Raw genomic sequence first — 27,788 nt, forward strand, 5'->3', positions numbered from 1 at the left:
TGTGTTAACTCAGTATACAGTTATTACAGAGTGTTCCCTTCCTATGCTGAAATGTCTAATTGTCTAAGATATATTTAACTAGGCTAAACTTATTTTTCCACTGGAAGCAAAGTTGAAACAGTGTTGGAGCAGCATAAACAGCTGGATAAAATGAGAAGCTGAGACAGCTATTTTTCATGGGCACATGGTTGGTGAGTTAAAGGGAAGCACAAATTAGAATGTAGTGATTTGCTTGAGGTGTGCTTTCTGAATGCTACCAGAGAGTTGTCATTAATTCTCCAGCATCATATGGTCTGGCTGACTCCATTCTATACCAGTATAATTTGCATGAAGCTCACATGTGAGTACTCAAACTGAAGATGCATAGAGCTGTTGAGCTCTGCAGTTACCGAAATAGCCATTGCATGTCTAATTTTAACCATTGCTCAGAAAACCCCATTCAGTGAGGTTGAATGGGATAGGAGAGCCAATGATTCTTTCCCTGGAACAGCTCGAGAGAAGGCAAGCCTAGTGACCCAAGGTATGCTAATTGTCTTGCGTAAAGGAGAGTGAAGAGCAGAGGCTAGAGGAGCTGGGAGGCGCAGAAGGCCTCACGTGCACCTAGGAAGATGGTTGTCTCAGTAGCAGAGAAGCCCCTACAAAGAGGTTTGGAGAGGGTAGAAATGTTACAGTGGGGTTAGGGAAACAAAGTAAATCAGTATCTCTGTCCCCTGGCGAGTAAGTTTGGAAGTTTTTTCAAGCCCCACTTGTAATGTGTATTTGCTCGAGTCCTCTTGTTAGGTAGAAATAATGGAACAAATTCTGCTCTAATACATCCACACTCCTGTAGCACTTTTTTAGGACTCTCCCCTGTTTAGCTTATTAACGCAGTGGCAGAAGTCTGTTCTGGTGTTCAGGAGACCATTCTTCAATTTCCTTTCCTGGTCTCTTGTTTTCTGGGTTGGCAAGATATGGGAATGTTGCAGTCTATTGCCTTTATAACTGAAGAGTGATGCAGCTAGATGATAAAAGAATGGCGATGATGGAATCCAAAGGAAGTGGCACCCATTCTCCTTGCCCCAAAAGAGCACTTACAGTGGAGTTGGTTCATTTTTATTTATAGGCTTCTCTATAGCACTTATCACTATAATATCAGAGTCTGAAAAAGATAGATCAATGTATTTTAATGATGTTCCTTGATGAAGGGAACTGTAATCTCCATTTTACAGGTGGGGCGCTGAGCCCTAGAGAGGGGTGGTGACTTGCCCCATGTCACACAGGAAGAGCTAGGATTAGAACCCAGATCTCTTCAGTCCCATTCCAATGCTTTGTCCCAAAACAATTTTTTTCTTTTGTGTGAATCCTGCCACGTGAGTTAATGAAAGCATCTTAGATTGTTTTAAAGTTAGTCTGATTCGTCCATTGCCGTCTGTTTAGAACCAATCTTTGCTGCAGAACTGACGTTTTCTTACCAGTGTGGAGAGAAAACATGGTGCTATGGCTGCATTAGTGAATGGTGTTTTAGCTTATATCATAAACACACTGTTCAAGATCTAGACTAAAATGGTTATCTAATGCTGTAGCTTCTGACCGTGCTGTAAGAGAAAATATAAGAAACCCCTAACCATGGCTAAGTGCTTAGTTAGTATGGTTCCTTTTTGTAGTATAGATGAGCCCTGGGAAAATTCTTATTTAGTCTCATGAACGGGTTAAAGAAAAAAAGCAGTTTGATTGGACAGTGAATTTTTACTCATGGCTGTTAGTAACTGGGTTAATACATCTGCCACAGGGGTCAAAGAACTCATCTGCTCTGTGATATTTCTCTTCTTTCCACATGACCCAAAGCTCAATTTCATTCTTGACTTCTTGAAATTAGAGACCTGGAGTTAAACTATGCAGAATTTTTGATTGCTGCATTTTGAATGACTTTATTATTTTGAAAACTGAAGAATCGGAATATATATTGACCATGCATGGTCAATATATTATTCCAAGCTAACAGAAGATCTGAGATAACCTTAACTACAACTGATATAACCAGCACCCATTGTGTCATCTTATTGGGCAAATAATCTGTAATAGCAGTGATACCATTATATTGTGTGGTATATTAGTCGTTTAGGGACCTCCTGAGCTGGTGTAAATTGTCATAGCTCCTTTGACTTCAGTTGAACTACAATTTTCACAAGTAGAGCATCTGGTTCATTGTGACTACTTATGTACTGGGCCCCTCACTCCTTCTGTACCAAGGAATTAAGATAATCTGAAGATACTTTAATATTTAGGCTAAACATGTATTTAAATTATTTTAATTTGTGTAGAAAGAGTGTGGCATGGTTTAAAAAAAAATTGTTGCCTTTTTGCTTTTTTTCATGTAGTTTTAGGCATAAATGTTGCTTCTAGACTTCAGAACAGTGACAGTCCAGAGGTATGGGACTAACTTTCTAGTGCTATCTGATCATAACATTTGTTTGTTTCAGAAAAGTGTGTTTTTATTTGGCATATGTTGGAAATCACATGAAATGAAATCATAGCTTTCCCTGTGCTTAAAAAAAAAAAGAAGAGCCTTATTAGCTCTGATGCACCAAAAAAATAACTTTTAATTAATTGGTAATCAACTTTGTAACCGTAGAAGATTTCGAATTAACAATGTGAATTCTTAAGAACATGGAAAGAGAGAAGTCCATTGTCTTAAAATGGTAACAGTTGACAAGTATGCCATTTCAGTGCATCATGAATATAGACTCTTGTTTCATTTGTTCCTAGCAATACAGGCTGCTTATTGGAAAGAATTGGTATTTAACAAGTTGCACTAAGGCATTTACAGCTTTTTTTATTCACTAGGAATGTGTGTTACTTAATGAGTTACTTTGGTATTGCCTCCTGTTTTAGTAGTTCTAATAAGGGATTTGAATAAGGAGGTGACATATTACTTCTACACCAATGGGACAAATTTTGGACTTTTTTTGTTTTGTTATGGAGGATATAAATCAGATTTTTCTTATGGGAGAAATCCATGTGTAACTGATTTAAAAGAAACAAACAAACAAAAAAAACCCAACACTGCAGAGGCTGCCTTGCACAGACTTTTTTCTTTCTCTTAAGAGCAGTTGTAAGTGCTGCTTTATAATAGACTAACCTAGAAATTGTTACCTATAACTTGTCATTGCTCATATTTCTGACTGTACTAATGATGCTCATTGTTTTCGCTTCAGACTTCTACATGCATGCACCTTTTGAATTTCCTTCATGGAAAATCTGCCCAACTCTAGACTTAGATTAATTTCTTGTTTTGCAGAACACTTCCTGTTCATTAATATCTGTCTGGCTCGTGGCTTTTATTTTTTTGTTTCCTTTTTCTCATGGGGTCATGAAAGATTTGGGTCTGTGCTGTTTGTTTCCTGAGCTCTTGACATGGTGTGTGCTAAATTTTACTTTAGATTATTTCATACATGCTGAAACTTGCAGACTTGAATGTTTTTACTTTTATTTACTTAACATAAACACTTTTATGATAGGTATACTATAAAAGATTATAACCAATTCCTGTTATGATTTAGAAGTTGCTGTGTTCTTCACACTTAAGTAAAATAATTGCTGTTTAATTATAACGTCACAGTAGTGACCCTGAAGTTAAGATTAAGAGGTGGTGTTTTTTGACACTCCTCCTTAGCTGTTAACTTCCAAACTTCCTTTGTTAGTCCAAAGGTGAATTTGTTTATGCTGTAGTCAATTAGGCAATCACTAGAAGCCCAGTTCTGTAATTTCTAGAGTGGTTGCTGAAGTTGGAACATGTTTGACTAACTCTGATGCAAAGTCTTAGTAGCAATTGTATCCCAATTAAAGAGAACAGTGTACACAGAGAAAAAAATCATTTTAGCCAAAGACAAGTGTAGCAGAGTATTTTAGTGGAATTGGTGATTGTATAGACACCATCCTTCTCCCCCATTTGAGCCTTCCTGAGCATTGGTATTTTTATAACAATCACTTGGGTCCATGGGTCTCGCTTGAAGTTATTTCTAACTCTCTATGCCCAGATACTCAGCAGTGGTGTTCAAATGGATTGTGGTGTCTCTCTATAGGAGAAGCAACTCTGGCAATGAGACTTTGCTTGTTTAGTGAAGAAGGGATCGACGTCTCAACAGCATTCTGTTCCCTGAACCTATCTTCTCTCATATGTCTGCATAGTGTACATGTGTGCCCTGAAAGTGCCCTTTTGGCAAGCTGTGGAAATCTAAAAGCTTGTGCCAACTAACAGCGAAATGTGCCACCTCCATTAATATCCTACAGTAAAAATTTTGATTTTGAGTATAACAGGCTGTACATAGTAGCTGGTACAATGTTAACCAGGAATACCGGATAGTTTACATATCACTTATTATACCCTTTCACCTTAAATGTATGAAGAGTTGAAGTGCTATATTTCTCTTGTACGATGAGTGCATCACAAAGCTGGCTGCAGAGAATTAAAGACGTGTCCGATAGCTCCCATATAATGATAGCACAAGATATAAAATTGACTTATGAGTCAAAATCATTGTTCTAGTAGTTAAAGACGTTTTACAGAGATGTGTTAGCATAAAGTTAACACTTTCTGAAATGTACAAGTAATGAACAAAGAAGAATCTAATAAAATGTAATTGGAAACACCTGATCAGGGTGCTGCCTTTGCTTTTCAAGCAGCTTTATGTTATAAGCATAGTATTCAAAGACAGAAATGTTTAAATAACCTACAGTGGTATCACTGAGCAAGAAAAATAAGGAAATTAAAAGTTGAGGCTGCCATTCTGTCCTTAATTCACCTGGGTATGGCTAGGTCATAGAGATCAATGAGAGATACGTATGTGACGCAATACTACAGAGTGAACGCTGGGTTCATTCTTGACTTTGCTTTTGTTTGCACCACCCTTTCACTGTTTTGTAAATGTTCTCGTTTGTTGTTGAAGCTGCATCAGTTTGTGGGGAGTCTTGGTTTATTTTTAGGAAACGGTATTGAAGGGGATGTATCAGAATATAAAAGCTCTTTTTGACTGAGAAACTTGTAATTATTATTCATATTTAACCTACATTCAAAGGGGAAAGTTCCTTGAAACATAAACAACTTGCATGGCATCTGTTCCTCATTCTGAAGTTATAACCTTTATAGGCATATTCAGCATTTTGTAAATCTCTAAAATTTTCTCCATGTTTACTTTGTTCATTGAAAATGTATTTCCTTCCATATTCATGCTACAGATAAAGACTTGAGTCCTCTGAGTCTTCTCCTGTAATTTTTAGTGACCTTATATCTTCACCTGTATTAGTCTCTCAGTTCTGCTGCATGTTACAACATACATTAAAAGAATCATGAGGCCATGTCTTGGTGCACAGGGAATTCAGCATTAAGGTTGAGATTGAACTTTTATTATATTTCTCCCCTTTTCAGCTAATTGTGGCTTTCTGAGCCTCTTTGTGAATTCCACACTTGACTTTGGCCTAGAAATTCATTTTTTGCAAGATTCCGTAAAATCTGTATAGTTACCTGACTTCTACATGTGAGAAATTCCGCATATATTATCAGAAATTTTGCAAACACAACTCAGTGATGACTGTACTAGTTTTCTTCAAACATGACTTGCTTTGTAGATCTTAATGAGATTATTTGGGGAAAGGAGTACAAGGATAAGGTAGGTATTTGCAAGTCCCTTATCACCTTATCTGAGTACCTGGTCTAAGGAACAAGGTACACCTTTACCCCGATATAACGCTGTCCTCAGGAGCCAAAAAAATCTTACTGCGTTATAGGTGAAACCACGTTATATCGAACTTGCTTTGATCCGCCGGAGTGCGCAGCCCCGCCCCTCCCGGAGCGCTGCTTTACCGCGTTATATCCGAATTCATGTTATATCGGGTCGCGTTATATCGGGGTAGAGGTGTAATTGGATATTGTAAAATCTCAGAGAGATGGTTGTGTCTCCATGGAGGCCACATGTAGGTGCAACAGCAGTACATAAAAATTTATGCTCTAGAGGAATAAGCGGAAGGTGGGTAGGTCAGAACTTGTGAGTTTTATTTCCACCTTTGCCAGTAATGACCCTTCATATTCTGTACATACTTAGCATACACACACTTCCTGTATCCTTTTGCTTCTTTTGAGCCTGGAGGGAAGTGAAGTATACAGGATATACATTAAAAGATTGCAAGTGATTTGAGGAGGGGGAATGTTTGACAATAGCATTTTCTGCAGGGAAGTTTTCTTCAAAAAGAAAATGCAAAATAGCAATGTGGACCGTTTAGACTCTGCTGGAAGGGGATGAGTTGGTCTGCTTGGTAGTCGTTACTTTCCCTGGAAATACAGATTAAATATAGATAGAGCTGTCTCAGCCTTTCATCCTCAATTTAGATACATTGAGTTCTATGACGTTCAGGCAAGACCTTAACTGAAATTCTGTCAGCTGTGTGTAGGTATCAGGGCCGATGATGCATTCTCTAAGAGTAGGGAGTTGTCCTGCTGTACATTTCCTCTTTCTGTTGTTGTGCAGTGTCCTGTTTTCTGGCTGGCTGCTGGCCTTTGCCACAGAGGCTGGCACACTTCATTGCTTCTGAATGTGTAAAATTTATGTAGTGCTTCAGTATGAAAGATGCAATATAAATGCAAAAGAATACTACAGTATACTCAATTAATACATGCTAAATCAGAATGGCTGCATTTTAAGGACATATCAGCATGCTTTTTGAGTAGGAGAGACTGGCAAGAGGCCATTACAAAAGCATTTTCTGTCTTACTCCCCGTTCCATTCCAAATCCAGTTCAATGTTCTAGTCCAGATGATTAAAACCTTTACTCAGGCCCCTGTCTGTTAACTCAAACATTTTCCATCTGCAACCTACCAAAATTCCTGCATTAGTAAGGAACACTAACATGGTTGGTATCCCAAATTCCAGGAGTCAGAGGCAGAACATTCATGGTAGAGAGCTCCAATCTTGATCAACACAAGCCCAATCACTATTAGAGCACAACGTGAGACAGAATTTCTTTCAGGTCTTCCCATCCAGGGGAGGGCTAAAGAACCATCGTATAGACCTCATCTGTGCTAGAGAAATAATCAAAAAGTCCCACTGATATTTAATGCCGTTTCAGCTGAACTAGAGTTATCGTTATTGGGAGCCGTATAGGCAACTCCCCTGATTACTTTCTACAGATTCTGCAGCAGTGTTGAAAATGGGATTGGCAGCTAGTTTGCTTGTCAAGAATGTCTCTCACTATGCTGCTAACATCAGTTCACCTGAACTAAAGTTAACACCAATGTGATATCTTGTATTAATTTATCTAGTGTAGAAAGGGCCATGAAGAAAGTGAGAAAAAAGGGAAGGAAAGCATGAAGGCGGGAGTGTCATAAGTAAAGAATAACTAACCAACCATGTCTTTATGGAACATTTTATTTCAATTTGTAGTTTACACCTAGTTACTATGATTAGGCACTTTATGAATACCAAGACAGAAGATTCCTGGGAAACTGATTTGTTGGGGGTGAGGAGTGGTTTGTTACTAATGGCTGCTGGAGGTGCCTTCCGAACAGAAAGATGGCTCCTGCCTGCCCCAATGGTACCAAGTTACTTAATTAGCACAATTAAGGCAGAATTAGCATAAATTTTATTATGGGGATGGATTTAGTTATTTGCCAACTAAAGTGGTGAAACAGGAGTTAAATTCTAAGTGCTGGGCTTTAAAAAAAAAAAAAAAAAATCTAAATATCTAAAGTGATAAAAAATTAAGGGATACATTTCCTGCCAAGCAATGGTCAAGGGTGTTTGGATGCTTGGGAGACATTAAATTAGATAGTTCATGATTATGGAATTTGCAAGCTTCATTGGTAATCCTTTTTCCTTCAAAAATGCAAGGAATATACCATGCAATGTCAAAGCAGTGAAGTCAAGTAATCATATCATGAAAGACAGAGTTAAATATGAAAGGTCAACCTTAAATTTGCCCCTCTGGGCTTGTACATTTAACATTGTCCCACATTATAGTATCATAGTGACGAATTTCAATTAGGCTTTCTTATATAAGTATATAGTATCCACATTTTTCAGGCTTGGTTTCTTTTTCTCTCCTCTACAAAGCAGGCAATGTTGGGAAAAAAAAGGGTCGAATACTTTTTTTACAAGTAAATGTTTGAAGTCTGCAAGTTAAATCTCTCACTCAGGGTTTGCCTTCTCTCCAGTGTTAGCCTCTAGCCCAACTCACATCTACGCAAATAAATCTCTAGCTTGAGTAAAGTGTTACTTTAAGCTTGAACCCATCAGGGTGTGTGAGTTGAAGCTTGAATGCTACTGATGCTTGAACTAGTGATGCAGTGGGGGGATCCAGCTACAGCTCAAGTTAACACATTTATTAGCTGTTAATCTACTCACTCTGTGGGCTTGTCTGCACATACCGGTGTTCGACGTGTGGCGATTGATGCATCGGCGGTTAAATCGACCGCTGATCACTCTCCTGTCGACTCCTATACTCCACCTGAACAAGAAGCGCAAGGGGAGTTGATAAGAGAGCGTCTCCCGTCGACATTGCGTAGTGTGGACCCCCGTGGTAAGTAGATCTAAGTTCGTTGACTTCAGCTACGTTATTTAGATTGATCTACCCCCGTGGTGTAGACAAAGCCTGTGTTGCTAAATCACTGTGAAGTGTTTCCGCAGTGTGACTACTCTCACTTGAGTTACCTTCCAAATACTACATTTGAGATAGGCTATGTCTACACAGCAACTGAGTGGATGCTTCCCAGCACATATAGGCAGACATGCTATCTGTGCTTGAGCTAGCATGCAAAAAATAGCAGTGTAGCCTCAGTGCCATAGGCTCAACTAGGATTGCCCTTGGATAGCTAGCCCAAACTGCTGCCCATACTGCCGCAGCCAGACTGCTATTGTTTAGAGCACTAGCTCAAGCAGAGCTAGCATGTGTCTGTCTAGCCACTCTGAGAAGCCCCCTCCTAGCTGCTCTGTAGACAAATCCCGAATGTACTAACTTGAGCTAACTTGCAGTACAGACAAGACCTCAGACTTTTTTAGAGCATTCGCTGTCTCAATCTTTAGGTTGTATTCAAGTTTAAAAATTCATAACTTTAGACTACTGAACTCATTTCCCCTCAAACATGAATACTAGTCATGGAAACATGCTGTGTGTACTATAACTTACTGTAAGGTTGTAGTTCCCCGATATGATTGGTGCTCTAAACATGTTTAATAGAAAATAGAATTTCTTACTATAGTCAGTGCTTGTGGTGCCACCTATAGTTAAGCTTGCCTCAGCACTTCCCATTATATTATCCTGTTTTCAGTTCTTATAACTTGGCCAAATTTAAATTGTTAAAGTTGAAATCTTCAAGTCCAGGTGTCTCCTTAAGGCTGAACACTTTTTACGGAAGGCTTCAGCAGCTGTTTCCAAGAACAAGATTAGGGAAAAATACATTTTTGCAAATTTTTACAACCATGTCTTTGAGAAACATTATCACCTCAATGGCTTGGAGCTGGGACTCGAAATTTGGGGTGGCCTTTGTTTCAGAGAGAGATCTTTTTACCTTCTTATGAAAGGGCAGCTGCCCCCTCATCACCCCTTTATGGTTCGATGTGGGTCTGTAGGCCCCTGCATCGATTCCCCCTTCACATGATGTTCGCAGGAATAATCTACCGAGGTTTATGTCCAATAACAAACCCCTTTCTTGAGGGCTGGTTTATTAAAACAAAACCAAAGTAAAGCCTCTTCCTACTCACCCCCAGTCTCTAGCTGGGCACAGCTCCTCTTACTCGAGGTCTCTCAGGTTCCAAGCCTCTCTACTTAGTACAGTTATCAGCCCTTCCCAAGCTCTGTGGAATCAGTCTGTCCCCTTGAGGTCGGGAGGTTGCAGAGACCCACTTCTTAGGCCTGTGTCTTCTAGACTGTCTGGCCACTCCTCCAGCCGTTTCCCCAGCTCCTTTCTTCTTGAGGCTTTTCAGCAGCTCTCCTCTTACTTCACCTTGGGTCCATCCATTTCCCTTATAAGGTCAAGGTTCCTTCCCTGCCCAATTGGGTGGCACTGGAACCCTTGCTCCCTCTTAAAGGGCTCAGTCACCCGTGACACTTCCCTATGAAAAAACAGCCTGTTTGGGCAATTTATAAGACTTTGAAAAATATCAATTCACATATGCTCAGTAGAAACTTGTTATAGATTAGCAGCTAAATCCTCCAAAATTCTGTCTGCACTGGGTATGCTCCATCCCCTCACAACTCTTGCCTGGACTGGACTGGGCATGCACCTTCCCCACAGTGACTGGACGTGCTCCAACCCAGTGCTGAGCAGGACTTTCCATGCAGTTGCTGCTACTGGCTTTTGGAAGTCTCTGTGGCTGAGCAGGGTTTGGATGGTGTGCAGACATGGGGCCATACATTGAATAATAAGGATAAAACAAGATATTGAATAACTTATTGTTCAGTGAACAACATATGTGCCGAGTTTCTAATGTGCCAGGGGATGGTCGCCCTCGAGCTCCACCCCCACTCCACTTCTTCCCCCAAGACCCCACCCCTGCCCTGCCTCTTTCTGCCCCGCCCCGCATCTTTCCACCCTGTTCAGCCCCCTCCCCATAGCGCGCCCAGCTCTTGCGCCTCTTCCCCACCCCCAGCGCCTCCTGCAGGTTGTGGAACAGCTGATTGTGGCGGGGGGGGGGAGGAGGTGCTGATCAGGGGGCTGCTGGTGGGTGCTAAGCACCCACCATTTTTTTTTCTGTGGGTGCTCCAGCCCTGGAGCACCCATGGAGTCAGCACCTATGGTGAACACCAGCTCTGCTGTGGACTGAATGAAAGACTGCATTATAATGCATACCCACAAAGGGGCCAAAATAAGGCAGCATGGGTGACCTTAATGCTGACGTTTCTTAACTTTTGAGTGCTAAAAAATTCCGCCACCTTTTAAACAGGGGTGTGTGTGTGTGTAATCTTACATAAACTGACTAATTTACAATGGAAGGACAAGGTGGGTGAGGTAATATTATTGGACCAACTTCTGTTGGTGAGCGAGACAAGTTTTCGAGCTTTCACAGAGCTCTTCTTCAGTAGACTTCTTTTAAAGCATGAGCACAAGGGTAAAGTTAAGTTTGAGTTTTCATCATTAACTATATATTTCCTGATGTGTGCTTCATTTCTTAACCTTACCACTGTATTAATGTTATCGGTTTCAGTTTGGAATTTCTATTGCCGTTCACTCCACTTTTTAACATAGCATACAACAGTTTGAACTGGTCATTTGGAACCTTTCACCATTGGCATTCTCACTGTTCAATACACTGTTCCCAAATTTTACTCACTTTATAGAACAGTTAAATCGTTCTGTTAAGAAGCTCGTATACAATTTATACAAAATATCCAAGGGGTTGATTGAGGGTCTAATTAACAACGTCTAATTCTCCTCCTCCCTATACAAGGTGAAGTGTTACGGTGCTGTGGATGACACTGATGAAAAGCAATATAAAGAAAAACTAAAATATAGGGCTAGATCAGTTTTCTTTAACACTAAATAATCTACTGGCCTACTTGGATGAACATATACATACATGGGTTACAGTATTGCTTTTACTCGGTGCAAAGATTCAGCTCAACAGATTCTTCAGCGGAATTATAAACCTTTGAAAATTGCTGTATAATGGAAATGTTGACAGACTATTAGCTACAGTGGTACAAATGCATTGCTCAAACATACATATAGTTGTCTCAGGTTGCTGAATACATTAAACAATATATCCATTACATATGCAGTAAGGAGGCTTATGTATAGTCTTTGTTGCATGTCATGCCATTCATTAATTATTAAAGTATTTCTCAGACATATGACCTCTGCCATGCTGGATGGGTATCAGTCAGTGAGCTAATATGTTTAGGCTGTAGCGATGCTGAGATCCTGCTGTATAATTGCCGTTCTGGAAAAGGCCCAGGAAGCATTTAATCACCATTCCAATTACAGTGTCACTGAAGCAGATCAGAGTTTTTCTACTGCCAATTCATTGCAACTTCTAAGTTGTAAAAGAACTTGGGTGCTTCATTTCTTAACCTTACCACTGTATTAATGTTACCGGTTTCAGTTTGGAATTTCTATTGCAGTTCACACCACTTTTTAATTTAGCATAAAACAGTTTGAACTGCTCATTTGGAACCTTTCACATGGCATGCTGGAATGTCTCAGGGCTTATGTGCATGGCAAAGCACACTAGTGGAATGATTTTGTAGAGAGCTGTAACGTGCTGCACTTTCCAACTGCCCTGCATAGACCCTCATGGCATGCTCTAAAAGATACCTACTACACCTTAAACAGTCTGAACTAAGTACATTTGAAGTGCACCAGCAAGATCTACATGGAGCAGTTGGAATGCACCATGTTAGTGTGCTCTGCAAATCACACCCCTCTAGTGTGCTTTGCTGGCTGTATAGACAAGCCCTTAGTCCCAATAAAAATGCAGATTCTGGGATTTTCCAATTGTTCTGAAATCGTATCTAGTGTTCAAATGTATATCAAGTTAACTATCTCTCTCTCTCTCACACACACTCACACACTTCAAATAAAAGCTCTGAACCAGTATTTAGGGAAATCTGACTCTACTCAGGCATTGAAGGGGTGCATTGAGCATAGAAAAATTCTTATGCTTTTTAAGAATGGTGCAGGTACATCAGTCCTGCCAGTGGTGTAAGTGCTTACAAATTAGTATGGGGTGGGCAAACTATGGCCCGCGGGCTGCATCCAGCCCATCAGACCCTTTAATTTGGCCCTCGAGCACCATTGCCCCGCTCTGCCCGCCTGGCGCTCATGCCGGGGAGTGGGGTCAGGGGCTTGTCCTGTTCTGGCGCTTCTGCCAGTCAGCGGAGTTGGGGGCTCCTGCATATTCAGGACCTGCTTGATGGGCATGAGGGCACACGTTACTCCGGCTGCACAACCTGAACGTACCTCACGCGCCATCAGAGCCTGGAACGTGCAAGCCCACGTGCCTGCTACTTGTTGGCTTAGGTGACTCTGATGTTTTAGTAGTGTTAATTTTCCATTGTTGAGGATAAAACAAAGTAGTTGGCCAGGGAGTGCTCAGTGGCAGTTTTCACGTGGGAGGAGATTTCTGAGAGCAGGGGGTTGGTGAATTTCAATGAGTTCCAATGACTGGAAGCTGAAGCCGGACAAATCCAGGCTAGAGAGAGAGAGAGTGAGAGCGAGCGCGCATGTGGAAAGGGGATTAGTTTGATTTAATTATTGTAATATGTTGTTATGATGGTATATTTATAATAGTAAGTAAGGTTTTATGTTTATTTCCACAAAAATGAATATTTAATAAAGTTTATTTGAATATCTCTGAATTGTTAATTTTGTGAGCATTCATGGCCTGCCATACAATTTCCATACCCAGATTGTGGCTCTCAGACCAAAAGGTCTGCCCCCCCCTGCATTAGTAGTGCTAGTTCAGATGTTACTGGAGAAAGGTTAAGAAATTTTCTAGCACAGACAAGGTTTGGGGAACTGAGTTTCTTACATTGCTTATTAGCAGTGAGGAGGAGTAATCTGGTATTAGTTTTTCAGTATGTGTTTAGCTTCCTTTCACCACCCCTTTATTTTTTAAACAGATTTTCAGTCCACCGTGAAACGTGATTTCATGACAAAGCCATTAGTTTCTCTGAGCTACACCTGACACTGCTTTTCAGCAAATAGATTTCATTGGAAAAGCGGAAGGTGTTTGGATATTAAATAGCTTTCTGGATATCTCTCCTCAGTTTCTTTCTAATGCTCAAAACTGACCATTTACATATTCTTGAAGTTCTAGATTGTCTTCTATCTTTTTAGATTTGAGTTACTATACTTAAGCACAATACATCTAGCAGTCTCTGCTCTGAGGATTTGCAGTTAGGATTTTAGTCATGCTCGCTGGTATAAAAAAGTGGGATTACATATTGTATCTATGTAATTTATTGCAAAAACACTGGCAGGTACTGAGCAGGGTTTTGTGCCTTGAGTTGTACCACACTTTATGATAATGCTTAGCTACACTGCTAGTAATAAATGGAATACTTAGTGGAATAATGAATAGAATCCAGTAAAATGCTTTGAAATGTTGTTGGAGTGGATGAGCTCAGATCTTAATATAGTTTCACTACGATTAAGTAGAAAAGTGCAATCAGTAGTAACAGAATTTAAAGAACTTTTCATACTACTGAATGTGATTCAGATTGCCAGTAAGTTATAATACCAGTATATATATTTGAGATTTCAAGTATGTTAATTTTCACAATGATAGTTCCTCTCGGCACAGCCTTCATTTTCCATTATGGTCCTTGGCCATTAAAAAAATAAAAAAACACCAAAACTCTAGTTTAGGCTGAAGGTTGGCTTATGAGGCTTTGGCCTAAAAGCCTTTTTTAAATCTGGTGATGGGGGTGGGTATAAATGTTGGTTAGTGAGTTAAGATTTTAAAATGCAGTGTGAGAGAGTGGGCAAGCGTTCACATATTTGCTTCTAAATCCTTAAAATGGCTTCTTCATCTACTTGGGAAATTTGCAGGCATTAGCAGGGAAAGTGAAAGACAGGGTTGCCAACCCTCCAGGATTGTCCTGGAGTCTCCAGGATTAAAGTATAATCTTGTCTAAAGATTATGTCATATGATGAAACCTCCCGGAATACATCTAACCAAAATTGGCAACCTTAAAGATAACAGTTCAAATTACCTACGAATTTTCTTTTGTTATACTAATACTTAAACACACACTAGCAAAAAGTAGTATAAATATCACTGTAACTGTAGTTTTGCTTGAGGGCAGACTTGTAAATTTCTTCCTCTATCAAAGTCCCTATGTTGCTGCTACTACTTTCTACTCTATCTGTTTAAAGGAATATTGTGTTCTTTACTACCTGAACTTTCCTTTAGCCAGTGAGGCCTATAGAAATGTTACATCTGATCATTCTCTATCCTCAGGGATTTTCCAGCTGCCTTGAAGTATCTTGTGCCTCTAATTTTCTCTGTCATGCCACTTGACCTGGGTAGCTTGTTTCACTTTGTAGTTCCTGAATCCACAGGGTAACTTTACCTCAGTTAAATGGTTTATTTTCTGACACTGTATCTTCCAATTGGTTTTAACTTCATAGTCTCTTTAAGCAAATACCATTAGTTTGATTTGATTTATTTATATTTGTGGATGTCTGAATACTAACTTAAATTATTTACAAGCGTAGGTTGTAAATTATCTATATAAATCCATAGTTTAACAGACACGAGTTATACTGTAACATGCATAAAGAATGAAATTCTCCATTAGCTATCACTAAGTGTGAGGTTGACTCTTGTGATGCAAATGTGAGGTTAGAAACCTACCTGCAATTAAATGCACAGTCCCTGGGTCCCCCACAGGATCAGTCCCCTAATATAGTATATGACCTATTGTGCCATATTTATAAAGCTTGACCTCAAAAGTCAGGCTATGTCTACACTACCGTGGTAAGTCGACCTATGCTATGCAAATCCAGCTACGTTATTCACGTAGCTGGAGTTGACATACCTTAGGTCGAGTTACCGCGGGGTCTACACCGCGGGGGGTCGACGGGAGACAATCTCCAGTCGATTTATCTTAATCTTCTCGTTGGAGGTAGAGTACAGGGGTCGATTGGAGAGCGATCTGCAGTCGATTTGGTGGGCCTTTACTAGACCCGCTAAATTGACTGCCGGTGGATTGATCTCAGACCGTAGACCTGCCCTCAGATTCTCTCTCCCCCTCCCCCATTCTTTATATAGACTAGTAGTCTTTAACTCAAACTTCCTGATAGAGGCTTATTGATTCAACATATTTCTTTTTTATTTAAATGTTTTAAGAGATTATAATAAGATTAATCCTTAACATATTTTGTATTCAATTCAGATTTCATTTTAAACAGGTTTATTTGTAAAAAAAAAAAAATATATTGTAATTTAAATAAAATAAAAAATCCAATTTAAATAAAAAAAATCCTTGATTGTTGTTGTTGTTTAATCCACCCTGCACAAGATTCCCCATTTCTATATTGACTTGGAGTTCTAGAACCAGATACCTTCCTCACCTTTACAAAAATAATTCAACTGAACTTTATGAACAACTGTAGCGGCTTGCTTTTTCTGAAGATATATTAAGAATTTTTCAGTTTCAGCCTTATCTTCCAGTGTTTTGGGGAGACGGGTTAGCTATTAATCATTTACAGTGAAATATACGATGGAACCCTCTAGTCAGTTTCACTTTAAGTTAAAAATCATATTGCACTGTACAGAAACAGTATGAGACATTTGTGGTATTACATACCCACTTACAGCAAGATCAGGTATAGCAGGGACTGGCAAACCTTTTGGCCTGAGGGCCGCATCGGGTTTTGGAAATTGTATGGAGAGCCAGTTAGGGGAGGCTGTGCCTCCCCAAACAGCCAGGCATGGCCTGGCCCCTGCCCCCTGCTTCTTGCCCCCTGACGGCCCCCCCGGGACTCCTGACCCATCCAACCCCCCCGTCCCCTGACCGCCTCCGGAACCCTCCCCCCCATTCCTGAATTCCCCCCACCCCCCCCAGGACTCCTGCCCCATCCAACCCCCCTCCTTCCTGACTGACCCCTGCACCCATTCAACCCCCCCATGCCCCGCCCTCTGACCACCCCAACCCCTATCCACACCCCTGCCCCCTGACCACCACCCCAAACTCTCCTGCCCTCTATTCAACCCCCCCGCCCCCTTATCGCACTGCCTGGAGCACCGGTGGCTGGCGGCGCGGCTGTGGCTGGAGCCAGCTACGCCACCGCGCAGCACAGAGCATTGGGTCAGGCTGCGGCTCTGCAGCTGCGCTGCCTGGCTGCCCAGAGCATTGTGCCGGCGGCGCGGCGCACTGAGGCAGCGGGGGAGGGGCACAGCAGGGGAGGGGCTGGGGGCTAGCCTCCCGGGGCAGGAGCTCAGGGGCTGGGCAGGAGGGTCCCGTGGGCCGGATGTGGCCCGCGGGCCGTAGTTTGCCCACCTCTGGGGTATAGCTGTGTGTAACTGGCATACTCATACATGTTTCGTACTGGTGTATCCAGTTATACCAATGTGTAGCATTTAGTAGAGGCTTTTTTGCTAAACGCCACTAAAATTAAAAAAAAATCATATGTATTTTACTTTCAAAATATTGATTCTGTGACATCTGTGCTGTGGCCTTAACTGAACTGTTGTCGGATTTAGGATTACTCTGTTCTCCTGACTTCCAGTCCTGTGCTCTAACCAAAAGAAAGCACTGCTTTCTATTTAGTTTTGTTGTGAGCTCGGTCCTGCTTCCAGTGGAGTGGGTGGCTAGACTTCTGTTGACTTCAGGAGCAACATGATTGGCCCATGTTATAAATGCCAGCCCTCCCACCCCTTCCCCATTTGCCACAGGCTGTTAGTGGTGTCCATTTCCCTAGTTAAGTATGTTGTTAATGCTTTGCTGAATCTGGGTCTTAAGTATGTTGAATTCTGAAGTGACCTTTTGTGACTAAAGGCTTGTCTACACTTAAATGCTACAGTTTAGACACTACCTACATCATTGGGATGGATTAGGGTTGCCAACTTGGTGGTAATTAAAAACTGGACACTCCAGCAGGAGTGCCGGAATCTCCCCTACCCCGCCTCTTACCCCTGAGGCTCTGCCCCCATCCACTCGTCTTCCCCCCACCTTCTTGTCATTTGCTGCTCTTCCCCTGCTACCCTCCCCACCCTCGCCCAGGTCAGAAGGGACTCGCCTGCAGAGCTGGGGCTGGGAGCTGCAGCCTCCCGACACAGATAAGAGGTGGCTCTAGCTGAGGTAGGGGCTGGCGTGGGTGATGACCTAGCACCTCCCCGCTCGCAGTAACCAGACTTTGGGTGTCGGGTCAGTAGATCTGACCGGATACTGTCAGGTCCCCTTTTCGACCAGACTTGCCGGTCGAAAACCGGGCACCTGGGCCACCCTAGGAGGGATTCTCCCGTTGGCCTAGGTTATCCACCTCCCCGAGAGGTGGTAGCTAGGTCAGCAGAAGAATTCTTCTGTCAATTTAGCACTGTCTACACTTGGGGTTAGTGTATGCTTAACTATGTTGCTCGGAGGTGTGGATTTTTTCACACTCCGGAGCAATGCAGTTGGGTTGACCTAGCTTTTTAGTGTAGATCAGGCCTAAGTGTGAATTCAGTGGAACTTAAGTGCTTTGTTGAATTGGGTTATAAACACTATTGCCCCCATCTGAAGATCTTCCATGTTATTTTAAAGGAAAACGATGGATTGATTGGAATCAGAAACTGATGGATTTTGGTAGGATGATCTGTTTTGCAGTTAGTACTACGCAGGATACAGCTTTGTAAGAAAGAATTGTTAAGTTTCTCATCAGCTTGTGTTAATGTATCCAAAATAAACAGGCCTTTTTAGGATTTTGCTGTATCTTTAATTTCTTGCATTGGCAGTTTCATTCCTCTGGTCTTCTGGCTGAATGCAACCTCAATTCCTAGAGCTTTGATTTGATTCTAAGGCTTGGTCTACACTAAACCCCCAAATCGAACTAAGGTACGCAACTTCAGCTACGTGAATAACGTAGCTGAAGTTCGAAGTACCTTAGTTCGAACTTACCTCGGTCCACACGCGGCAGGCAGGCTCCCCCGTCGACTCCGCGGTACTCCTCTCGTCTAGCTGGAGTACCGCAGTCGACGGCGAGCACTTCCTGGTTCGACTTATCGCGTCCAGACAAGACGCGATAAGTCGAACCCAGAACTTCGATTCCCAGCCGCCGAACTAGCGGCTGGGTGTAGACATACCCTAAATCTCTTCACTATCTTGCTGATTCTGGTTCTTTCTGCTTTGTTTTTCAGTTGCCTTGCTGCATAGCATTGAACTGAAATTTAGTAATAGAGACTGAATCCAGAATGTACAACCTGCTCAACTTGTTCTCTATTCTTTTATTTTATTGTGGGGTTAAAAAAAAGATGTGCCAAATATGAAGCAGCACATCTCCTTTCTTCTATGTGGTGTTTGACCACTGTGAACTTTCCTCCTTATGTGAACGAGAAACTGAAAGATTTTGTGTAGTGACCTGAAGTTATTCAGCCCGTAAGATGAATATGTGGGGACTGTTTCATAGCACCGTTCGTTCAAAACATCCAGCTCCTGTGTGGTGAATGAGTGTCATTTTTTCCCTTTAACATAGCAATATATTTCCTTCCCTGTCCATGCTTTTAAAAAAAAAAAAAAAAAAATCCTATGAAGACTTTGGATTGATAACTAGCAGCTGAAGCAGGTTGGTTATGCCTCTGTCATTGCCAGCTCTGATGTCATCAGTATGAACCACCCCTACTCTCCCCTGTTTTCTCTTGACTGCCCTTTGGGGTTTGGTGGTTTTGCAGAGAAGCTCCTGCCTGGCATATTGAGTTAGTCCAGAATGTCTAACTCACAAGCAGTGAGTACTGGACTGCAGCATGCTAATGCTGTAGGTGGGGGCTCACCTGCTGTTTTTAATTGCAGTTCTTCTGAAGGTAGATAATGTGTGTAGAATGTCAATGCACATACTGAGTATCTGGGTCTATAGCAACCATATGACGTATTTGTATGGCTGGATAGGGCTGCTCTGCTTTTCTTTTCCTAGGATTGAATGTTTCTCCTTTGCACATACTGCTTATATTTAAAATTAGTGTGTGTGTCTGTGCATCTCCTGCTGTAGCTGGCAAGTATGTCTGACTCATACCTGCAGTAACCTGTATTCTACTGGGATTTTTTAGTCAATTATAAACCAACTTTCACTTGTGCAGGAATTCAGAAGCATCTTAATGTCCTGAAATGCCTGGCACTAAGATATGAGTAATCATATCTGGATTTTCCCTATGTTACAGGAATATAATTTAAAATGCCCTGTTTGCAAAACACTTAGAATGTTTCTATAATTCAACCAGGAAAATATTTAATCTGAGAAGTAATTGGTCTGAAAAGACACTTATAGAAATATTTGCCATTTGATACTACAATGGTCTCCATTGAGTGCCTAGATTTTTATAACATATTGTGCAAGTTGTGGGTTCTTTTTCAAAATTCCAGCCTTGTTTGATTTTAAACTAGAAATGTAATTATTTTGGTAGGCTCCATTGTTTTTGTTCCTACATCTGTCTTTACCTTTAGAAACGTAGCTAATTTAGTGCTAGTGAGAAGTTCCAGGTAGACAGCCCATGAAAAGTGAGTTCCTCTATATTTTTGGAATTGTTATAGCATGGACAGTTTGGGTATAACCTTTATAACCGTGCTTACCAGTATGTACTTCAACCCTACTCAGGATGGTGTTAAAGTCCTGCTTTGAGCAGGGGATTGGACTAGATGACCTCCTGAGGTCTCTACCAACCCTAATATTCTATGATACTATGAAAGTGCTTTCTTGTGTAACCCCAAAATGTGACTTTTATGGCGTTTGGTCTGAACTGAATCAGGAATATTGGACAAATCAAATCTTGTGTAGACATGTTTTCTTCTATACAAACAACATATTTCCTAAAATGTTACAATGGGAGATGTGCCAGGCCTGAAAAACTGTTGCTTCAAGTGGAATAATTCAGCTTTTCATGTCTATCATACCTGTTATCCTACAGGTTATTTATGAATGCTAGGATAAATGTTTGGAAGCCATGCTTTGAAAGCTCTTTCCCAAGTTGAAAAAAGATTGTCAAACGAGATTCTTTCCTCCCGCCCCGCCTTTAGTTCTGCCAGTCCTTTGCCACTGATGACTTGTATAGGTGCCTAGCCATTTAAATGTTTGCCCCCTCCTACTCCTGTTTTTCTTCTGAAAACTCCTGGTGTATTGCTTAGAATTATTATAATGAATTTTTAGCTCTACTCTTTTTTTTTTTTTTTTTTTTTTTTCTTGCCCTAGGTCCAGCAAGACTATGAATCTCTGTTCCAAATGCTTTGCTGGTAAGTGCACTAAAAGGCTTTGTGGTTTTTTTCTTAGACTATCTAAATCACATTGTTGCCATCTCTTTTGGGGTTTATGCGTGGGGTTCGGATTTTTCAGTGTGTGTGAAATCAGATTCTCCTCACTTTGGTGCTTCATTTTGTTTGCTCAGGTTTGTTGAAACAATCTCCAATGTATGTAAAGCAAGAGCCTCTTGTGTAAATATACCAATCAACCTTCACTCAGTGAAGATAACAGAAGTCTGGAATGCCCTTGAACTGTAGAGCGCCAGTCTTAGTGCAACTCGTGTAAATTTGACATAGCTTTCAAAATGTATCAGTCTGGTTTGGAATTTTGAATTCAGTAGATCACATTTTTACTCTTGCTACTAAACACCAAAATCTTGCATAGATGAAACTATAAAAGGAAGAGGAGTGGCTATGGAAATCAGTCCTGCTGCCCATGTGTATTTAATATCCAACTTGTGCATTAAATCATTGGTTGTTGACCAACAGGCTTAACCCTAAGCTCTGCATTGTATTTTCTTGTTGCAAACTTGGAGAATGCTGGGAACTGTTATCAACCTTTTGTCAGTCTCACGTAACTTGCCCGCTCTTACATTAACTTTCTCAGATTTTGAAATCGTTGTCATTCATTATACTAGTGCCACTTACTTTGCCGTAATTGATGCTCTTCCATTCTTCCATATCTTAAAAGAATCTCTTTTAAGGGAGCTAGAAGTAAATATTAAAAGCTGAAGTAAAAAAGTCAACATTTTTATGGTTTGGATTCTTGGCTAGCCCTAAAACTAAAATGTAATGACCCCTTAGAATTTTTTTAGACCATTCATTTTGAATGCATAAATCCATGTTTGTTGGTTTGTTTTTCTAAATTTGAGCTAACAGTGTATAAATACCCACCAGATTCCTTTGGAATTTCTATTTAAAGTCTAGGAAGACCCTTGCTTGGTGGATCATAGATCATATAAAAGTTCACCATATTAATTTCATAAAGGAATAAAGTGCCACAAACTTTTGATATACTTGAGTACTCAGAAGCATGCAGTTCTTCTTTGAGTGATTGCTCATGTGTATTCCACAGTAGGTGTCGGTGCACGGCGATCCTTTGGCGCCATCGACTAGTCAGCACCGCTCCCCGTCCACAGGGCACGCCAAGAAGGCTAGAAAGAGGCCGCCTTCACTGTAGTACCGGAGTAAACCCGGGACAGAGGCTAGACCCATGTCAGGCAGCCCTCGATTCTCACCGGCCTCTAGGCCTCTGACTCAAGTCGAGCGGAGTAGGCCTCCCCGGATGTCCGGATGCCCTCCACACCGGAGGCCCTGGATGGCCTCCACAGGTGGCCCGGGATGTTATGTCCATGCTGATACCAGGAGCACCGCCGCTGTCGGCCTCGCGCTCCAGAGGTAAGCCACCGCTGGGATCTCTGCAGTCGCCCCCGGCTCGGTACCGGTCTCGGTCGAGGGAACATTCCTGATGCCGTTCGCTGCCCAGCAGCCGTTTAAGGCAAAGTCCACGTGGATCACCCTCGACGCCCACCAGACCGCCTGGTTGGGTTCCGTCTGACTGAGACTCTCGGCACCGCTCCACCTCGAGGAGCGAACACCGATGGGACTGAGGCAGATGACGCCAAACGTCCTCGTCTCAGAGGGGCTATCGCAGCCAGTCACGGCACGAACGTCTATGTCGTTCCCGTTCGGTGTCCTGCTCCAGGACCCCGCCACGGCACCGCCTCTGCAGCCCTGGGGGTCGATTGCGGAGCAGCTGTTACCGACGGTACCGGTCCTCCACATTGGGATCGCGGCCCCATGGTTGGCATCGCTCCTGGTGCCGCCGCTTCTCCCGGTTCAGGGACAGCGGCAGGTTGAATGTCAGCCGTGCCTCCCTTTGTAGTCGTCCATTGATGGGCCAGGCCGAACAGCCAGCGCCACAGCAGCTACAGTGGCACTGGGCCCCATGGCCAGCTCAATGTTACCAGTGGGCACCGTGGCCCCCGACGCAGCCCCCGGTGTGGGCTCGCTTGGTGGCTGGAGCCTCAGAAGGACCATCAGCCTCCCTCTTCAGACTTCTGAGGAAGGAGTCGGTGGGATGTACATCCTCGGCACTGTGCCCGGAGACCGACCAGATGGTGGATCCTTTGGTGCCAGTGGACACACAACGTACCGCTCCGGCATCCTCACCCTCCCTGGATGAGGCGATTACGGCCCCTCCTCCCTCCGTCCTGCAGGAGGACTTTAGGGCCCACCAAGAATTCTTAAAAAGGGTGGCATCAAGCCTCCACCTCCAAGCAGAGGAGATGGAGGAGCCCTTGGTCTCCCTGTTAATATATTGTCCTCCTTGGCTCCGGGCAGGGTGGCCTTGCCTCTCCACGAAGGGGTGGCGAAAATTTCAAATGCCCTGTGGCAAACCCCGGCCTCATTGGCCCCCATCTCTAAGAGAGCGGAACGCAAGTACTTTGTACCCACCAAGGGGCTTGAATACTTATACACCCACCCTCCTCCTAACTCCCTGGTGGTCGAGTCGGTCAACCACAGGGAACGGCAGGGCCAACCAGCCCCTGCCCTGAAAAATAAAGATTCAAGGAGGCTGGACTCATTTGGAAGAAAAATTTATTCGTCCTCGAGCTTCCAGTTACGGGTGGCGAACCACCAGGCTCTCCTGGGCTGGCATGAGTTCAATCTGCGGGGCTCCCTAGCTAAGTTCAAGGACTCCCTCCAGGAGCGCGACAGGAAGGAGTTCAAAGTGCTGGTGGAGGAGGGCACAGCGGCTGCCAGGGCAACCCTGAAGGCAGCTTCGGATGCAGCGGATACGCCGCGCGGTCCATGGTCTCCGCGGTGTCCATGAGAAGGGCGTCATGGCTCCTGCTTTCTGGGCTGTCCAGTGAGGCGCAGACCTCCCTGCAGGATCTCCGATTTGACGGCAAAGCTCTGTTTGTGGAACAAATGGATACAAAGCTGCATGGCTTGAAAGACTCCCGCACAACTCTCCAGACTCTGAGTCTCTATGTTCTGGCTCTGGCTAAACCTAAATTCAAGCCGCAGCAGACTCCCACTCAGGCCACCCAGTCAAAAAAGAATACCTATATTATAAGAAGTCGCGGGACTATAAGAGGCGCCTACAGAGGCAGTCTCATCCTGCCCCCCAGCCTGGGTCCTCCAAGGGCAAGCAAGCAGAGAAAAGGCAGTTTTGATGGGACGCCCAAGGGTGCCCTGCCAGTTCTCATCAGGGATCTCAATCAAGCTTCCCTTCTCCACTTGGTTGTGTGCTTTCCTCCTGGAGTGGTCGTGGCTGACCTCGGCCCGATGGGTCCTCAACACCATCTCCCGGGGCTATACCCTCCAGTTTACTTCCTCCCCGCCCAACCACCACGCCCGCCTCCATCCCTGCTGGGGGACCCCCGGAGGTTGGGGAGGCTCCTGGGCTTAGGATCGGTGGAAGCGATACCTGGGGAGTTCAAAGGCAAGAGGTACTACTCCCGCTATTTCCTTATCCCGAAGCCCAAAGGGGGGGGGCTCAGGCCCATCTTGGACCTGCGAGGCCTGAACCAATACATGGTGAAGCTCAAGTTCCGCATGGTCTCCCTGGCCTCCATCATCCCCTCCCTGGATCCCAGGGACTGGTACACTGCCCTCGATCTGCAGGACGCGTACTTCCACATTCGTATATTCGAGCGACACAGACGCTTCCTCCGTTTCACGGTGGGGCAGGAACACTACTAATTTACCGTCCTCCCGTTTGGCCTGTCCACTGCCCTCAGGGTATTCACAAAATGTATGTCAGTGATGGCGGCCTATCTCAGGCGCCAGGAGGTCTAGATCTTCCCCTATCTGGACGACTGGTTGGTCAAGGACAGCTCCCGGTCGCTGGTGCCGGATCATGTGGCGCTCCTTCTGTCTACGTGCACCACTTTGGGCCTGTTGGTAAACAACACCAAGTCCACGTTAGTCCCGATACAACTCATAGAGTTTATCGGGGTGTTCCCTGGACGCCTCGTTGGCCAAAGCCTCCCTCCCACCGGACAGGTTTGAGACCCTGAAGGGGCTCATTGACATGGTCACAAGGTTTCTGGTAACAACAGCTAGAGTGTGCCTCCAGCTCTTGGGTCATGAGATCTGTCACGCCAGACTCAGGATGAGGCCATTCCAGCTCTGGTTGGCCTCGGCGTTCTCCCAGGCCAGGGACAGGATGGATAAAGTCCTCACGGTGTCCGAACCAGTGATCACCTCCCTACGGTGGTGGTCCTTCCTGAGAAACATGCTCCAAGGGGTCCCGTTCAGGGGCAGGGCCCCGTCGCTGGAACTAGTGTCCGACGAGGCGGACCTGGGATGGGGGGGCCCACGTGGAGAATGTTCAGACCCAAGATCTGTGCTTGGCTCAGACTCTGACCCTCTACGTAAACACCAAGGAGCTCAGGGCAGTATGGCTGGCGTGCACGGCCTTCCGCTTGCACGTGGAGGGCCGGGTGGTCAGGGTACTCACAGACAACACTGCCTCGATGTTCTATATCAACAGGCAAGGCGGGGCCCGATCCTCTGCCCTCTGCCGCGAAGCCCTCAGGCAGTGGGACTTTTGTATAGCCCAGAACATCTGCCTACAGGCCTTCCATTTGCCGGGTGTCCGGAACGCTTGAGCAGGAACTTCTCTCAGCACGAGTGGTCTCTCCACCCAGAGGTGGTGCACAGACTTTTCCAAATGTGGGGAACTCCCCAGGTGGACCTGTTCGCTGTCCCCGGTTCTGCTCCAAGGGGCGCTGGGATGGGGCGCTATATCCGATGCCTTCTTCCTGTCCTGGTGAAGCCAGTTTCTCTATTCTCCCCCCCCCCCCCTTCCTGCTGATCGGCAAGGTCCTGGAAAAGATAAAGTTGGACAAGGCCTGGGTCCTTCTGATTGCCCCGGCATGGCCCAGGCAGCATGGTACGGGACCCTCACGGGCCTGGCTGTTGCCCCGCTGTGGCCTTTGCTGTCCCGCCCGGACCTGCTCTCCTAGGGCCGCCTCCTCCACCCCGAGCAAGCGGCACTCCACCTCACGGCGTGGCTGCTCAATGGTTAGGTAGGGAGAAAAGGACGTGCTCAGAAGGGGTTCAGCGCGTCTTCCTAGAAAGTAGGCGCCCCTCCACATGCCGAGCCTACTTGGCAAAGTGGTCTCTGTTCTCCAGATGGGCGGACGAGCGGGGCGTTTCGCCGGTGGCCGCCCCGATCCAGCTTATTCTGGATTACCTCCTCCACTTTAGAGCCCAGGGCCTGGCGCCCTCATCAGTCAAGGTGCACCTGGCGGCCATATCGGCCTTCCATCCCCTGATGCAGGTCACACGGTATTCTCCCATGCTATGACTGGCTAATTCCTTAAAAGGTTGGATCATCTCTTCCTGTATGTTAAGCCCCCTGTCCCGCAGTGGGACCTAAACCTGGTGTTGGCCCGTCTCACGGGGCCCCTGTTTGAGCTGCTAGCCATATGCTCCTGGTCACATCTCTTGTGGAAGCTGGCCTTCCTGGTTGCGATCACGTCAGCTAGGCGGGTCTCGGAACTCAGGGCCCTGACCTCTGAGCCCCCATACATGATGTTTCATAAAGATAAGGTCCAGCTCCGCTCACACCCTTCGTTCCTCCCAAAGATGGTCTCCGCCTATCACATGGGTGAGGACATTTTTCTGCTGGTCCTCTGCCCCAAGCCCCATGTGTCCAGTGAGGAGCGCCACCTCCACATGCTGGATGTGAGACGGGCTCTGGCTTTCTACCTGGAGTCGATTAAGCCGTTCAGAAAGTCCTCGCAACTGTTCATCGCCTCGGCCGAGCGCATGAAAGGTCGGCCAATCTCCACTCAGCGGCTCTCCAACTGGATCACCTCGTGCATCCGTACCTGTTATGGCCTGGTGGGAATCCCCCCACCACCAGTTGTGAAGATGCACTCGACTTGGACGCAGGCCTCGTTGGCTGCCTTTTTAGCCCATGTCCCCATCCAGGACATTTGTAGGGCTGCTACGTGGTCTTCAGTTCACACTTTCACCTCGCGTTATGCGATCATCTCCCAAACCAGGGAGGACGCCAGGTTCGGCAGGGCTGTGCTCCGTCCTGAGAATTTGTGAACTCCTACCCGCCTCCAACAGATATAGCTTGGAATTACCTACTGTGGAATACATATGAGCAATCACTCGAAGAAGAAAAGAGAGTTACCTTTTCTGTAACTGGTGTTCTTCGAGATGTGTTGCTCATGTCTATTCCACATCCCGCCCTCATTCCCCTCTGTCGGAATTGTCTGGCAAGAAGGAACTGAGGGTGGGGGGAGCACGCAGCGCCCCTTATACCGCACCATGGAGGCGCCACTCCAGGGGTTGCTGGGGCACTTCCCTGCGGGTACTGCTGGGGGAAAACTTCCAGCACCGGTGCACGTGGCAAGCACACACACCTACTGTGGAATAGACATGAGCAACGCATTTCGAAGAACACCAGTTACGGAAAATGTAACTGTCTTATTTTAGATTCCAAGTAAGTATTAGACATACAAGTATGTTTTAAGTATCAAATATACACCTTTATATTTGAGAGGCAAGGGAGGTGAGGTATTATCTTTTATTGGGCCAACTGCTCTTGGTGGAAGGTACAGGCTTTCAAGAGCTACAAAGAGCTGTTCCTCAGATCTGGGGAAGTGATACTCTGCTTCCTTCCCCAGACCTGCAGAACAGCTCTGTGTAGCTCGAAAGCTTGTACCTACCACCAATAAAAGTTGATCCAATAAAAGATATTGCCTCACCTACCTTGTGTCTCTTGTATCCTGGGACCAATACGGCTGCAGCAACTCTACGAACAACCTGTATATTTGATAGTTAGCTATAAACTGACAATCTTGCATATCTTGGAGTTAACAGAATACTCCAGGCTGTACAAACAGCAGATCAAGCTTGGA

At 44.4% G+C, this 27,788-nt stretch overlaps 1 protein-coding gene across 2 annotated transcripts in view; it reads left to right on the top strand.

Moving 5' to 3' along the window:
* Positions 1 to 27,788, top strand: part of ZFAND3 (zinc finger AN1-type containing 3) — a 242,068-nt gene that overhangs the window by 38,154 nt on the left and 176,126 nt on the right. For both annotated transcript variants that reach the window (XM_065400535.1, XM_065400536.1), the window contains exon 2: positions 20,849 to 20,889. In XM_065400535.1, the coding sequence (XP_065256607.1) occupies positions 20,849 to 20,889 (41 nt within the window). The remainder of the gene's footprint in view (positions 1 to 20,848; positions 20,890 to 27,788) is intronic.

This window comes from Emys orbicularis, chromosome 3 (assembly GCF_028017835.1).
Source record: "Emys orbicularis isolate rEmyOrb1 chromosome 3, rEmyOrb1.hap1, whole genome shotgun sequence".
In the NCBI taxonomy this organism is placed as follows: domain Eukaryota; kingdom Metazoa; phylum Chordata; order Testudines; family Emydidae; genus Emys; species Emys orbicularis.